The sequence below is a fragment of the Phocoena phocoena genome, chromosome 9, assembly GCF_963924675.1.
Source record: "Phocoena phocoena chromosome 9, mPhoPho1.1, whole genome shotgun sequence".
Taxonomy (NCBI): Eukaryota; Metazoa; Chordata; class Mammalia; order Artiodactyla; family Phocoenidae; genus Phocoena; species Phocoena phocoena.
Window position 1 is genome coordinate 49,994,330 of NC_089227.1, and position 13,476 is coordinate 50,007,805.

Consider the following 13,476-nt stretch of genomic DNA (forward strand, 5'->3'; position numbering starts at 1 on the left):
GGATGATAATAATACTACCTTGTTCCTGGAGTTCTTGTGATAATTAAATGATATACTGTTTGGGGAGCATGTAGCACTATGTCAGGTACAACACCAGTGCCCTATAAGTAATAGCTGTTAAGATTCCATTGTTTACCTTTTCTAAAACTTTCACTTCTCACCTTGCTATCTTTCAGGACCTGTCTAGATGTCTTTTAGAATCCAACTCCATAATTCTTTATTAATTTGGCTGTGTTAGTGATGTCTGCATCCGTTTTCTAGGGTTTGCCATAACAAAATACCAAAGACTAAGTGGCTTAAGCAACAGAAATTTGTTTTCTCACAGTTCTGGAGGCTGGAAGCCCAAGATCAAGGTGTCAGCTGGTTTGGTTTCTTCTGAGTTCTCTCTCCTTGGCTCACCTCCCTGCTGTGTCCTCACGTGATCATTTCTCTGTGTGCACGCATGCCTCTGGTTTGGATTGGATTAGGGCCCACCCTAATGGCCTCATTTGGACTTACCCATCACTTTAAAGGCCCTCATTCTGAGGCACTGGGGTTGGACTTCAATGTGAATTGGGGGCACGGGGCGGGGGGACACAATCCAACCATAACATTTACACAAGTAAATTATTTTCCACTTCATTTGAAAATAACCACCTTCAAGAATCATGGCCTGAATAGAAAGTGTATGGTTCAGTGTCTCCTAGCCACTGAAATGCCAAGACTTTGTAGGAGTCTCCATATATAGCGTATATAGCAAGTTCGTTTATTGTGTGTAAAAAATATTTAAGAGGTCTGGTTTAAGGCTTTATAAATTGATATATAATATTTCTAAAACATGATCTCTGATAATAGGCTGCACATATTTTTTAAAACACATTATTCTTGAAAAATACTTTTTTTTTTTTTTTTTTTTTGCGGTACGTGGGCCTCTCACTGCTGTGGCCTCTCCCGTTGCGGAGCACAGGCTCCGGACGCGCAGGCTCAGCGGCCATGGCTCACGGGCCTAGCCCGCTCCGCGGCATGTGGGATCTTCCCAGACCGGGGCACGAACCCATGTCCCCTGCATCGGCAGGCGGACTCTCAACCACTGTGCCACCAGGGAAGCCCGAAAAATACTTTTTTATGTCATTTGTTGAGCAAGGAGTTAGGGAACATTTACATGTGTACCATGGGTATATATAAAATCAAATAAGATATGTATTAACTGAGCACCTGTTCAGGTAAAGCACTAAGCCAAAGGTTAGGGGCAAACCTAGAACAGCCCCTGCTCTCTACTTAAGAAAATGCCTGAAATGTCACCAAGTGAGTTCATTTAATTGTCAGTTAAATGCTCAGTATAGATAATGAGTCTTGTGTGTTCACAATTGCCTCTGAAGCCCAGAGTTAGGATTTTGAACTTGTGATGTTTAGCTACCATAATATTGGGAGAAGGGGGAGTGGTATAATCAGAAAAACAGACCCATAGGTAGCTCACTGCAGCATTCAGGACAAGTGGAAGGAGAGAGAACTGTGAGGAAGTACTGCGATAGCAGAGTGATATTAAGAAAGGGTGCTCTGTCAGAAAACAAACTTATGGTTACCAAAGGGGAAAGAGAGGGGAGGGGTAAATGAGGAGTATGAGATTAACAGATACAAACTACAATACATAAAATAGATAAGCAACAAGACCTACTGTGTAGCACAGGGAACTATATTCAATATCTTCTAATAACCTATAATGGAAAAGAATCTAAATATATGTGTATATATATACATATATATGTGTATATATAGTTGAATCACTTTGCTGTATACTTGAAACTAATACAATATTGTAAGTCAACTATATTTCAATTAAAAAAAGGAAGGGTGCTCTGAGAAGGATCTGACCAAGAATAATATCAAAGAATTCCACAGGGCTTCCCTGGTGACACAGTGATTGAGAGTCCGCCTGCTGATGCAGGGGACACGGGTTCGTGCCCTGGTCCGGGAAGATCCCACATGCCGCAGAGCGGCTGGTCCCGTGAGCTATGGCCGCTGAGCCTGCGCGTCCGGAGCCTGTGCTCCGCAACGGGAGAGGCCACAGCACTGAGAGGCCCGCGTACAGCAAAAAAAAAGAATTCTACATACCTCTGGTTTGAGCCTATGATAGCGATGTGTTCCAGCCTACCACAATAAGTAGAACTTTGAAGCCAGGGCCTGTATATGATGGTGGCAGTGTTGTTACAATGACTGAGAATAGGTTACCCAGGATTATCAAGTATGGGAGTCAGGCACCGCCAGATATTCATAAGAGATCTTACTGGAAGGGGAATGCAAGAAAAACCTTCATTTACCAAAGGTTACTTCTTCCCCACACAAAGAATATTTTGATTCCTGTTAAATAATGATCAAGACAAGTATGATTGAAATGTAACCAGAGAAAAACTCCTTGTTTAATATGTATCTTGTTTCTTTCAGGCCGCTTTTTCGTGGAAGTTCAGATGTCGATCAGCTAGGGAAAATCTTGGAGTAAGTATTAACTGTAATTTTACATCTGTGTCTGTAACATTAAAACATTACAGTGACCTTCCTCTGACGTTTATGTAATATTTTTATCTCTTGTCTTTCCTACCCCAAGCTGCTGCTGCTGCAGACAATGTTACTGTTTGTGTGGTGAGTGGGGACATGGTAGACGTCTGCTGTTTTGTGCAGAGCCCATCATGCCTTGTGGCCTGATTGCTCTGCTCTGGAAGCTTTTATGTTGCTCGTGTGGATCATTTGACAGCTGCCCTTTCTCTGCTTGGCTGAGCTCCAGTTCTTTAAGTTCAGCTGTGTTGTCTGCTTGGGGTCATTTCAGATGCTTCCACTCAGAGGTGGGGCGCTCAATGACCAGGTAACCCATCCTTACCCACTGGGCTTCCTGTCCCCATTGAGTATCCTGTAGTCATCCAGGTTGGTTTTACATTGTTTTGTTTTGTCTTCCTGGACAAAGGACGGTGTGCCACAAATCCATTTTTCTTTGGAACACTGAAAAAGGAGATAAGGATCCTAGGTTTCAGTCCTACGCCTGTGGCTAAATAACTGCAGTCTTGAAAAAGTCATTTAAAACACCGGGTAGAAGACTTACACAGTGCCTGGTACATAGTAAATGCTTTTAAAAAAATGTTAGCTATTATTATAATTCATCATTAATTGTTTAACCTTTTTGTTCCTTAACTTCTTCGCCTGAGAAATGAAACTTTAAGGCTTTCTTGTGCTCGAATTCTTTGGTTCCAGTTGTCTGTGACATAGCTCCTTGATGATTTTCAGAGTTCCATTAGCGTACATGTTTGTGCATGTGAGAGTATGGACGCTTTCATGTGTCTAGAATGGGAAGAAGAGGCTTTTCTTCTCACAGAGCATGCAGTACAGCAACCTTTTGGGATCTATGTTGTTGCCAAGCCCCATCAGGATTCGGGTGGAGTAGGAAGAAAGTGGGAGTTCTAGAACCAAAAATAGCCCTGATCATTGCTCTGTACCATTTTATAGGCATCCTAGTAATTTTTATGATATTTGCAGCCTGTAAAACTGATGAAAAGTCCCCCTAAAGAAAAGCATTATATTTTAACACTATTTTCTCATGTTTAACTGCTTAAAACAGTCGGAATAAACCCGGAACCTGAGTTTGTTCTTTCAGTGACTGGAAGCAGCTCCAATAGGCTTCTGTTAGTGCCAGAGTCACTGCTGAGTCAGAACCCAGTGGCTTTAAGGCCTGAAAAACATTTGCTAGTTTTATTGTCTGGGGGCTTCCTGGGTCCAGGGCAGCTGCCACGACGGCTGCTCCTGCCACTGCTACTGTCCGCTCTGTAAGATGGATGAACTCAGGACCAAACTTGCACATTACTCTCTGCTTCTGGGTGTCACGTTCTTTGATCATTCAATGATGAACTCCCATCTGTTCTTCCCTATCCCTGTTGAATGTATTTTGTGTGCATGTGATTGTGAAGAGGGAACTGTGAAAGTCAGGCATACCAGTGACTCTTCTTGTTAAAAGTAAGAACAGTCTTGACTGAAACCAGCTTGCCAGACACTGACGTCCTTCACCTGCTTTTCCTTACTGACTCCACCTGGGCGTTCTGTCCACCTCTAACACCGACGTCTTCAATCATGTTAACACTGCTGGTGCCCCTTTAGTACGTGAAGCCAGTGGGACGGACCAGAAGGAACCTTTGACGAACACATTTGACTTGCTTCCAAGGGAAAGCCATTTCCACTTTTGGCAAAGGCCTAAGATCCCAGGTTGCCAGCAGAAAAGAAGCCATAAAGTTTGATATGTTTTGTGCCTTTAGATTTTACTTCTTGGTTTCTGGCATTGTTTCACTGAAATTATATTGTTTCCTCTGAATGTATTCATTGCTTTGGCAGAGAGAAGAGGGACAATGCTGCACCCTAGTGTCACTTCTGAAGTACTTGAAAAATGATTTCTGTCTCAGCCACCACTGCCATTTATAGGTTTTGTGCTTTGTCAGTGTTTCCAGTACAAATGTCAACTTCTAAGGCTTATGTTCGGCTTTGTCCAAATATTGAAATTTGATGCAAGCCCTTTTTAATGGACCTATCAGAATTTCACAACACTCATATATAGGCCATAAATGTTCACACTGGATATTAAACTGAATATTTTTTAAAAGAAAGCCATATTCACATTCTCTTAAGGGGAAAACTGTTCCTGTGTTTTGGAAGATTTATACTTTCAAAGAACAGTAAGTACTTTGAAAGTGAAACTGAATGCTTTTAGCCTGTGACATTTTAGAGCATTTTTAAGAGCAGAGTCATAGTTAAATGGAAACAAAATACTGGATTTGGAATACGTTTGCTCCAGGCTCTGGGCTGAACTATGTGTGAAGTTGGCAGTTCATTTTATTCCTCATCCTCAGTTTCCCCATCTATATAATGGAAATAATAATACCTGACCTACATGTCTCAGGAGGTGGTAGATTTAAGAACACTTTTATAAGTTATTTATATAAACAGGTATGTATATATGTATACATACATCACACATATACATACAGGGACACTGTTTTCCTGAGAGCTTTTGGCATTCAGCTGCCCACATTGCCAGATTTAGCTCAATATAAATATATTCAAAACTGCAAATAAAAAAGATTTTAAACTTGTACTAAGAGTTGTTATAATCGATTTCTAGGTGACTGGTGATAATATGCAAAAATATTGATATTAAAAGGCCAAAAATGACTGAAAGACAATTTTTTAAAGTTATTTAGTAAGCATTCTTCTGTTCTTCTCTGCCTGTCCCATTCTATCCAAACACACACATTTTTAAAAAAATAATAAATGGTAATGTTTTTGTTTTCCTCTTTTTATTCTTATTCTAGATCTTGCTATTAAACAAATTAGTATGTTGCTCAAGTTGTCATTTCCATTCATCTGTTCCATAAACATGTCCATGAGTCTGTTTTTATCTACCTCAGTAACCTGGCTCTCCCCACATGTCTGACAGAGGTAGGATTACTATGTCTTTCCCCAGACACCCAGTGATAGGTGTCTGCTCTCCCCAGGTGAGGTCTGTTACCTGGGCTCTGTTGAGGTGAGGGAAGGGGAACAAAGCCCTACAGAGATCTTGTGACATTTACCACCACGTGTTCCTGCACCCTGGAGGACTTGTTCAGGAGGACATCCCCCGGGTCTTAGTCCCAGCGAGTGCAGGCCAAGAAGACGACAGTGCAGGCCAGCACCTTTTCTAACTGTAGTCAAGAGTTTGCTCAGTATTCGAATGGCCATATAGTCTGTCCACTAAACAGCCTGTGCTGTTTTTGTATCACTTGATGCTCTCTCTACCTTTCTGATCCCAAGATGGTTTTCAGGGGGAACATAAATGATACTGTTTTTATTAATTGTTTGCTCACTTTGTAATAGCATAACACAGTTATATAAAATATGTAAATTAAATTATGTAAGTTAAATTTGATATTAAATTATAAAATGGTATTGCATAATATAGGACTACCATACCTTTTAGCCTCATTTTTTTGGTCTGGTTCTGATTTATGTAATTACTGTGTGAGGAATTATTCTTCAACCAAAAATGCAACCAAATTTATGTGTAAACAAATCATGTTAGATGAGTATCATAAAGGCATGTCAGTACAGGAGTGTTCGATCAGAGCACGAAAAGCACTCCTGGGCATAAAGGAATATATGATATGCCCATGCAGGTCTCCTTTGAATATATAGGTCCTGCTCTGTCAGTATTTCAGGGCTTATTGGCAATACAATAGTTTCCAGTTCTGCATGATCTCTTACATTTTGTGTCTTCCGCCAAAGTAATCTCTTATCTCTTCCCAGTGGTTTTTACAGTTCTCCTGTGAGATTACCCTATTGCAGCACCTGATTACCCTGCCATGATCACCATATTGCAGTAGGACAGAGAGAAATGGGAGTCCTGCCGGTCATACAAGTGATGAACTCCTGAGGCTCTGTGTCCCCCATGCCTGCCCCTTAGGCTTTACCTTCTTCTAGAATTGGTGGGAAAATCGCTTCAGCACAGCAGCTAATGCTTACATTCACCTGTGGTTCTTTTGTAGTGTAATTGGACTCCCAGGAGAAGAGGACTGGCCTAGAGATGTTGCCCTCCCCAGGCAGGCTTTTCACTCAAAATCTCCTCAACCAATTGAGAAGTTTGTAACAGATATTGATGAACAAGGCAAAGACCTACTTCTGGTAAGTTCACATGATGCACAGTTGGTCTGCACTGTGCTCGTGAGAGACTTGCCCTGTCCACACTGGGCACTGGGCACAGTGTCAGTTCATCGTCATGTGCCACAACCACACGGGGCAGAGGCCACAGTCTCTCTGCAGCTTTCATTTCCAGCCCTATAGCAGCTAGTGGCTTTTGATTCTGCAGTGTCTTCAGGTCCTATAGAAAGAGAAAGAGGGACTTCCCTGGTGGTGCAGTGGTTAAGAATCCGCCTGCCAATGCAGGGGATACAGGTTTGAGCCCTTGTCCGGGAGGATCCCACAGGCCGCAGAGCAATGAAGCCTGTGCACCACAACTACTGAAGCCTGCGCTCTAGAGCTTGTGAGCCACAACTACTGAGCCCGCGTGTTGCAACTACTGATGCCCGCACGCCTAGAGCCCGTGCTGCACAAGAGAAGCCACTGCAATGAGAAGCCCGTGCACCGCAACAAAGAGTAGCCTGCACTCACCACAACCAGAGAAAGCCCACATGCAGCAACGATGACCCAACGCGGCCAAAAATAAATAAATAAATATTGTGTATCAATAAATGCAGCCAAAATTTGAAGAAAAATTTTGAAGAAAAAAAAAAAATGAAAGAGTCTGATCCACACCCCTTCAGTCTGCCATCTTCGAATGTTCTTTTGAATGCAGCCTTAGAATCCTCTGGGTTCGTCTAAACACATGCTTCTTTAGAAGTAAATATTATGTTTCCTTGTTTACACTTTCATGCTACTTTAAGCAGCTTGTTTGGCATTTTAATGTGTCTTTTCTTAAACAGGCACATTTTTAGGAAGATGTTTTTCCAAAGGAACTGGATAGCAATACTCCTTTTAGTTATTGATTTATTTAATAAGTATTGAACGTGCCCTGACATATAAAATACCTCACTGAAAATAGACTTCTGTGCCCTGTTTGAGACTCAAACTCATAATACTTGGCTTTGTACATAATTCTTTGTATTTGGGGACCAAACAGTAGGTAGAAGAAAGTACCTATGGGGCTACTCTTGGTGTTTGGAACCCAATGAGTAGTAATGAGTATCCTTTACCAGCTGAATTAACAACCTTTGATATCTAACCAAGAAAGTGCTCCTAGACTCAGAAGCTTACTCCCATTCTGAATTTTAGATATAGACCTAAGAGTCTATAGGTCCTAGTAGACATGTTATGTATGCTTCAGCTCTGTGTGAACACAGCCATCGATTGGCATGTTTGCAGAGCCAAGGATTTTCCCAGTGAAAGCCCTAACTCCATCTTCAGCTGATGGTGGCTCACTTTCTGATGCTTAGGCAAAAGTTCCCTCCACTGCCAAATTATAGACAAGGACAGCTCTATTCCTCCCCACTGTTGATTTGTAAGATACTCACTAGTGTGGCCTGGAAATGGAAAGCCATCCAGAGTGTAAATGCTCTGTCTCCGTCCTGTGCATCACATGCTCTTAGCAACTCTGCTTTTCTCTGCCCTTTTCTCCACCTCATTGCTTCTTTTCAGTCCTACTGTCTGCTCCCCTAACTTTAGCTGGTCCCTTGACTATCAGAACTTCAACTAATTCACAGATCCTTTCAGCTCTAATCCCACTGCTAGCATTTGCCCTGTCACTGTTTCCTGTATCAGATTCCTACAAGGAGGAACCTGGCTGCCATACCTCACCTTTTTTGCCAAACCATGATAAGGGTTGCTACCTACGGCCAGGCTGCACTCCTGGCCCAATCAGGTATGCCAGGAGACAGTGAGGACCACGTGTTATAAAATATAGCCACCATAGGATTTCCTTTTCAGCAGGAACTTTGAATGAAATGTTCCTCTTAGTAGAGGATTCTGGACAGACCGTGACAGTGATGAACAACTTTGGTAGTGAATTGGCCCAGTCCTTCAGCTAACAGAACATCCAAAGACAACCCAAAAGATCTCCTGGCTCCAACATTATTAGGAATCACCAAGAAGAACTTAAAATGTAAAGATAACAGACCATGCCATGTGTTCATTCAGGGTCCCCCACTAGAGATGGTGGCTTCCACAGTCAGACCACACACTAGTGCTAATCTAAAGAAGTAGCAGGAGACAAAAAAGAAAAAGGAGCAAAGAAACCTACTAAAGAGAGAAGGAAGTAGGTAGACAAGGAATGGCAGCAGAGATTAGAAAAAGGAGAGGAATAAAAAGCAGAGCCAGTAACATCATGACCAGGTAAAACTTAAGCGTGGAGCATAATATCCACAGGCATGCAGGGAAAGGACAGTCCAAGACCTTAAACCTCAGCAGTCTCTGAAAGCTCTCACTGTTTTATACTAGAGGGACACAAGCTAGAACTCTAAAGCAGAGAAGGCAGGCCATTTGGTACAAGAGAGGCAGCTGAGATCCCAAAAGTAACTGTTGCCGCTATTGAAAATTTTTTACTGAAGGAAGAAAAATAAAGAGTATTTTAGAAAGTTGTTTTATTTAAGTAACATTTAAAAGTTTAGCACTTTAAGAGTTATCCTTCATTTTTATCTGAAAAAATAGTTGACTTTATAGAATGCCTCAATCTTTCATGTATGGATGTATTATACATCAACATTTATAAATGCTCTTATGTAGATATATAAGTAGTGTGCAGTAACAAGACAATTCAGGGGAAGAATTATTTTTAGCAGGCAAAACCTACATATCTTTATAAGTTTTGTCCCCTTCATCATGATTAACTTGGGAGTCTGGGTACTTACTCCAAATGTGATGCTTTTGCTGAAAAAAGTTTTGGAGTTCTTGCTATCAAACTGCTTTCAGAGCCTGAGGTGCTTTTTTTTTTTTGGTCCTTGTATTAGTCTGTTTTCGATGCATAACAAACAAACAAAAAATCTCACTAGCAAAAAGCAATAAGCCTTTGTTTCTTGCTCATGTGTCTTCACATTGGCAGAGATGGCTCTTTGAGTCATCTAGAGCAACTCTGCTTCAGCCAGTGGGTCAAGTACTGGTCTTCTCCACGTGTCTCATTCTGGGGCCCAGGCCCTAGGGCCTTTGGCTCCCCGCGACATGTTTTCTCATCCTAGAAGGTAGGTGCTCCCAGAAGGGCAAGCAGAAACCTACGATGCCCCTGAAGACCTAGGCTCGGAAGAGATAGCCTGCCATTTCTGTCCGCGTTCCATTGGCCAAAGGAAGTTACATGGCCAACTTTAACAGAAGAACGAATACTTCTCCCATGGAGAGGGGGAAGGAAAGAAAAGGAATATGTGTCAGAAAATGATCCAGTCCACTGTAGTAGTCAACTCTTGACTAGGTGGTAATTCAAAAGCTCATTTTTTAAGGCAGTTATTTGGCAAGCAAATTATATTTTTTTGCAGAAACAATATTATTATGCAAGATTTTAAAATTAGTTCTCAAAATAGCCAATTGTTCTACTGAGATAGAGCAATAATAGGATTCAGCCACCTTTTCTAGCAATATTTCTATAGGACAAAATGTATTACAACCTCCAACTTGAGATTCTCACACACACCCACCTTAGGCTAAAGATTTCTCCTTTTCTCTACCCTCTTCCCAGACCTAAGCCATCCGTATAGTGTGGGAACAGGGCTTCCTCTCAGATAATCCTTTAGGGACATGTCTCTCTGTCTTGGACATATCTCCACAACTTCTTTTTTCTTTTTCCTATGTCCTGGGAATTAAACTGGCTGCTTCCTTTTCTAATGCCACTACGTAATTTTTTCCTTCTTGGACTCTGGGAAGAGAAAACTCAGGCTCAAGAATTTTGCCCCTGCTTTCCTGTCCTTTGGGAATTCAGCCCTTGTAAAGCTTTTCTCAAGATGTTTATTGCCATTAGAGACAGTAGAACCATTCTACGAACATCTCCTTCCTCTGCTTGTCGTTTGGGTCTTTGATTTTCAGAAGACACTATGCGCAGGTTGGCGTCCACGGACTGGTAGGGATCTCAGGATAAATAAGATTTCAGGGGACCCAACAGTTTACCTGAAGTTAAATGTAGAATTTTCTGTTTGTATGTGTTTTTCTAGCTCAGTTGCATTCAGCAGAGTTTTAGAGGAGTCCCTGATCCACTCAGGACCTAAGACTGTGAGATACTTAAGCACAGAAACCCAGATTAAGTGGAAGAGGTCTACGTAAGCATGATAACATTAAGTCTAGATTACATAGAGGACTGAAATCAAGAGAAATTTCAGATCCCCAGCCCACTTCAGTAGACACTGCATCACAAGGATGGAGAAGCTGGTATAGCTTCTCTGCTACATGTGAGCTCCTGGGGCAGAGGGTGGGGGGAGACATTATTCATCATTAGTGCTTGTCACCTGCTAGGCATGCTGGAGGAGTTGGTGGAAGGAGAGGAGGAGGACTTTGTTTTTTTTTTTTTTTTTTTAAAGAAGATGTTGGGGGTAGGAGTTTATTTATTGATTGATTTATTTTTGCTGTGTTGCGTCTTCGTTTCTGTGCGAGGGCTTTCTCTAGTTGTGGCAAGCGGGGGCCACTCTTCATCGCGGTGCACGGGCCTCTCACTGTCGCGGCCTCTCTTGCTGCGGAGCACAGGCTCCAGACGCACAGGCTCAGTAGTTGTGGCTCACGGGCCTAGTTGCTCCGCGGCACGTGGGATCCTCCCAGACCAGGGTTCGAACCCGTGTCCCCTGCATTAGCAGGCAGATTCTCAACCACTGCGCCACCAGGGAAGCCCCGAGGATGAGGATTTGAAGAGCGAGATTACCTGGGGTTGGAGTGGAAATGGCACTGAATTAGGGAAACGTTGTGACTGATTATGTATCAACAGTTTGGGAATGCAGATTGCTGCTCCAGAGTTCACCTTTCCCTCCTTTCACCTTCTACGTGCACTTGAATCAACGCCTGGAATAGAGTTTAGTGACTTGACTTGAATCTGATGGTCCCCTTGTAGGGCTGCTGCTAGCCCATATGGCACCTTGACTTGAATTAGAAGGAAGGCATCTCTTTCTCTGGGTGGCGCAGCCCTGGGGCAGTGGATCAGGATAATTAGGGTCTAGGCTTTAGCCCTTACTTGTTGCCTCCTCCACTGGCCCTGCGTTTGGTAATTATCCTTTACACCTGAACGAGGCAACCCCCTTCCATTCCCTGCTCATTGATAAAATCAGGGTAAAAAATTAGGGTGAAGATTCCGACTATAGCACTAAGTTTGCTGGCATCAGAAAAATCACTACCCTAAATAAAGTTATATGCATGCTGTAATAATAATATGATAGGGGGCTTCCCTGGTGGCGCAGTGGTTGAGAGTCCGCCTGCCGATGCAGGGGACACGGGTTCGTGCCCCGGTCCGGGAAGATCCCACATGCCGTGGAGCGGCTGGGCCTGTGAGCCATGGCCGCTGAGCCTGCGCGTCCGGAGCCTGTGTTCCGCAACGGGAGAGGCCACAACAGTGAGAGGCCTGCATACTGCAAAAAAAAATAATAATAATAATATGATAGGGTTGGAGAGAAATCCTGGGTGGGTAACAGTCCACAGGCAACCCAGAAGGTATTGCCTTTTCCTGAGCAGACATATATGAGTACTCTCTACATTGTATTTAGTGTCCCTTGAAGTAGATATTCATTCTCATTATAGACACATGTAATACGGGGCAGTGAGTAGATACATAATTATGTGTGGCAGTGAATAGACGCATAACTATGTAAGCACATTATTTAAATGGATATGTTTTATGTCAATCTGTTATTTTTTCTCTATCACAGAAGTGCTTGACATTTAATCCAGCCAAAAGAATATCGGCCTACAGTGCCCTGTCTCACCCATACTTCCACGACCTGGAGAGGTGCAAGGAAAACCTGGATGCCCACCTGCCGCCCAGCCAGAACAGCTCAGAAATGAATACAGCCTGAGCTGCCTTGAGCTGATCATCCGGAGAACCTCCTTGGTAGCTGATGGGTCCCCTGAGTAAGCCCTGCAGAGCTGCTGAGGATCACTGGCTGGAGACCTTCTAGCTGCCGTCTTCTGGATGGGCTCTGCTTCTCTGAGGAAACAGCCTCGTTTACTGTTTTGAAATCAATGCAAGAGTGATTGCAGCTTTATGTTCATTCGTTTGTTTGTTTGTCTGTTTGTTTTAAGAACCTGGAAAAATTCCAGAAGAGAAGCTGCTGACCAATTGTGCTGCCATTTCATTTTTCTGATCTTGAATGCTGCCAGTGTGAAGTGAGCAATCCAGACACAGCTGAGTTATGATGTAATCTCTCTGCAGGTGCTGGAGCCTGATTTGGTACTTTTGAGTGAGTGTGTGTGCGTGTGCGTGTGTGTGTGTGTGTGTGTGTGTGTGATTCTTGATCTCTTAAAAAGTGTTACTTTCTGTAAACAACAAGAATAATTGAATTTTAAAGGCTCAAAGTGACCGCTAAATAACAGGTGTCTGTTGACTAAAGGTGATTCACCAAAATGGGCTTCTCAGATTTAAAGTTGAGCCTATGTCCTTAGCATTTCTTTTCTGGCCCAAAGCAGTAAATTTGCTAATGGTAAAAGGTTCACTATCTAGGTGAAGTTTTATACACACAGCAAAAAGAAAAAAAAAATTCTACTATCTTTTAAGAAACCTGTTTTTTGAAGCACAAATTCTACTTACTTTTCAAAAAGCTCATTTACTCCTTGTAATTTTAACCTATATAATGTGCTTTATTGTTTCTTTTGAAAAATGCCTATAAGCTTTTTCTTAACTTGCTATAGATTTAGGGAGTGTACCTCAACTAGGTAAAATCGTCAAAAAATAATAGAGAAAGCCTTTATTTCCTGGTTTGGAATTTATTTTCTTTGTGGTTTTTGTTGTTATTTTGTTTTGGTTTTGATTTTAGGAATTTGTCAGAA

The 13,476-nt window shown here is 42.3% G+C and overlaps 1 protein-coding gene across 1 annotated transcript in view; it reads left to right on the forward strand.

Moving 5' to 3' along the window:
- Positions 1-13,176, forward strand: part of CDK6 (cyclin dependent kinase 6) — a 224,644-nt gene extending 211,468 nt beyond the window's left edge. Inside the window, exons 6-8 of the mRNA XM_065883455.1 lie at positions 2,422-2,472; positions 6,531-6,666; positions 12,360-13,176. Coding sequence (XP_065739527.1) covers positions 2,422-2,472; positions 6,531-6,666; positions 12,360-12,506 — 334 coding nt within the window. The 3' untranslated portion in view covers positions 12,507-13,176. The remainder of the gene's footprint in view (positions 1-2,421; positions 2,473-6,530; positions 6,667-12,359) is intronic.
- The last annotated feature ends 300 nt before the right edge of the window (positions 13,177-13,476 follow it).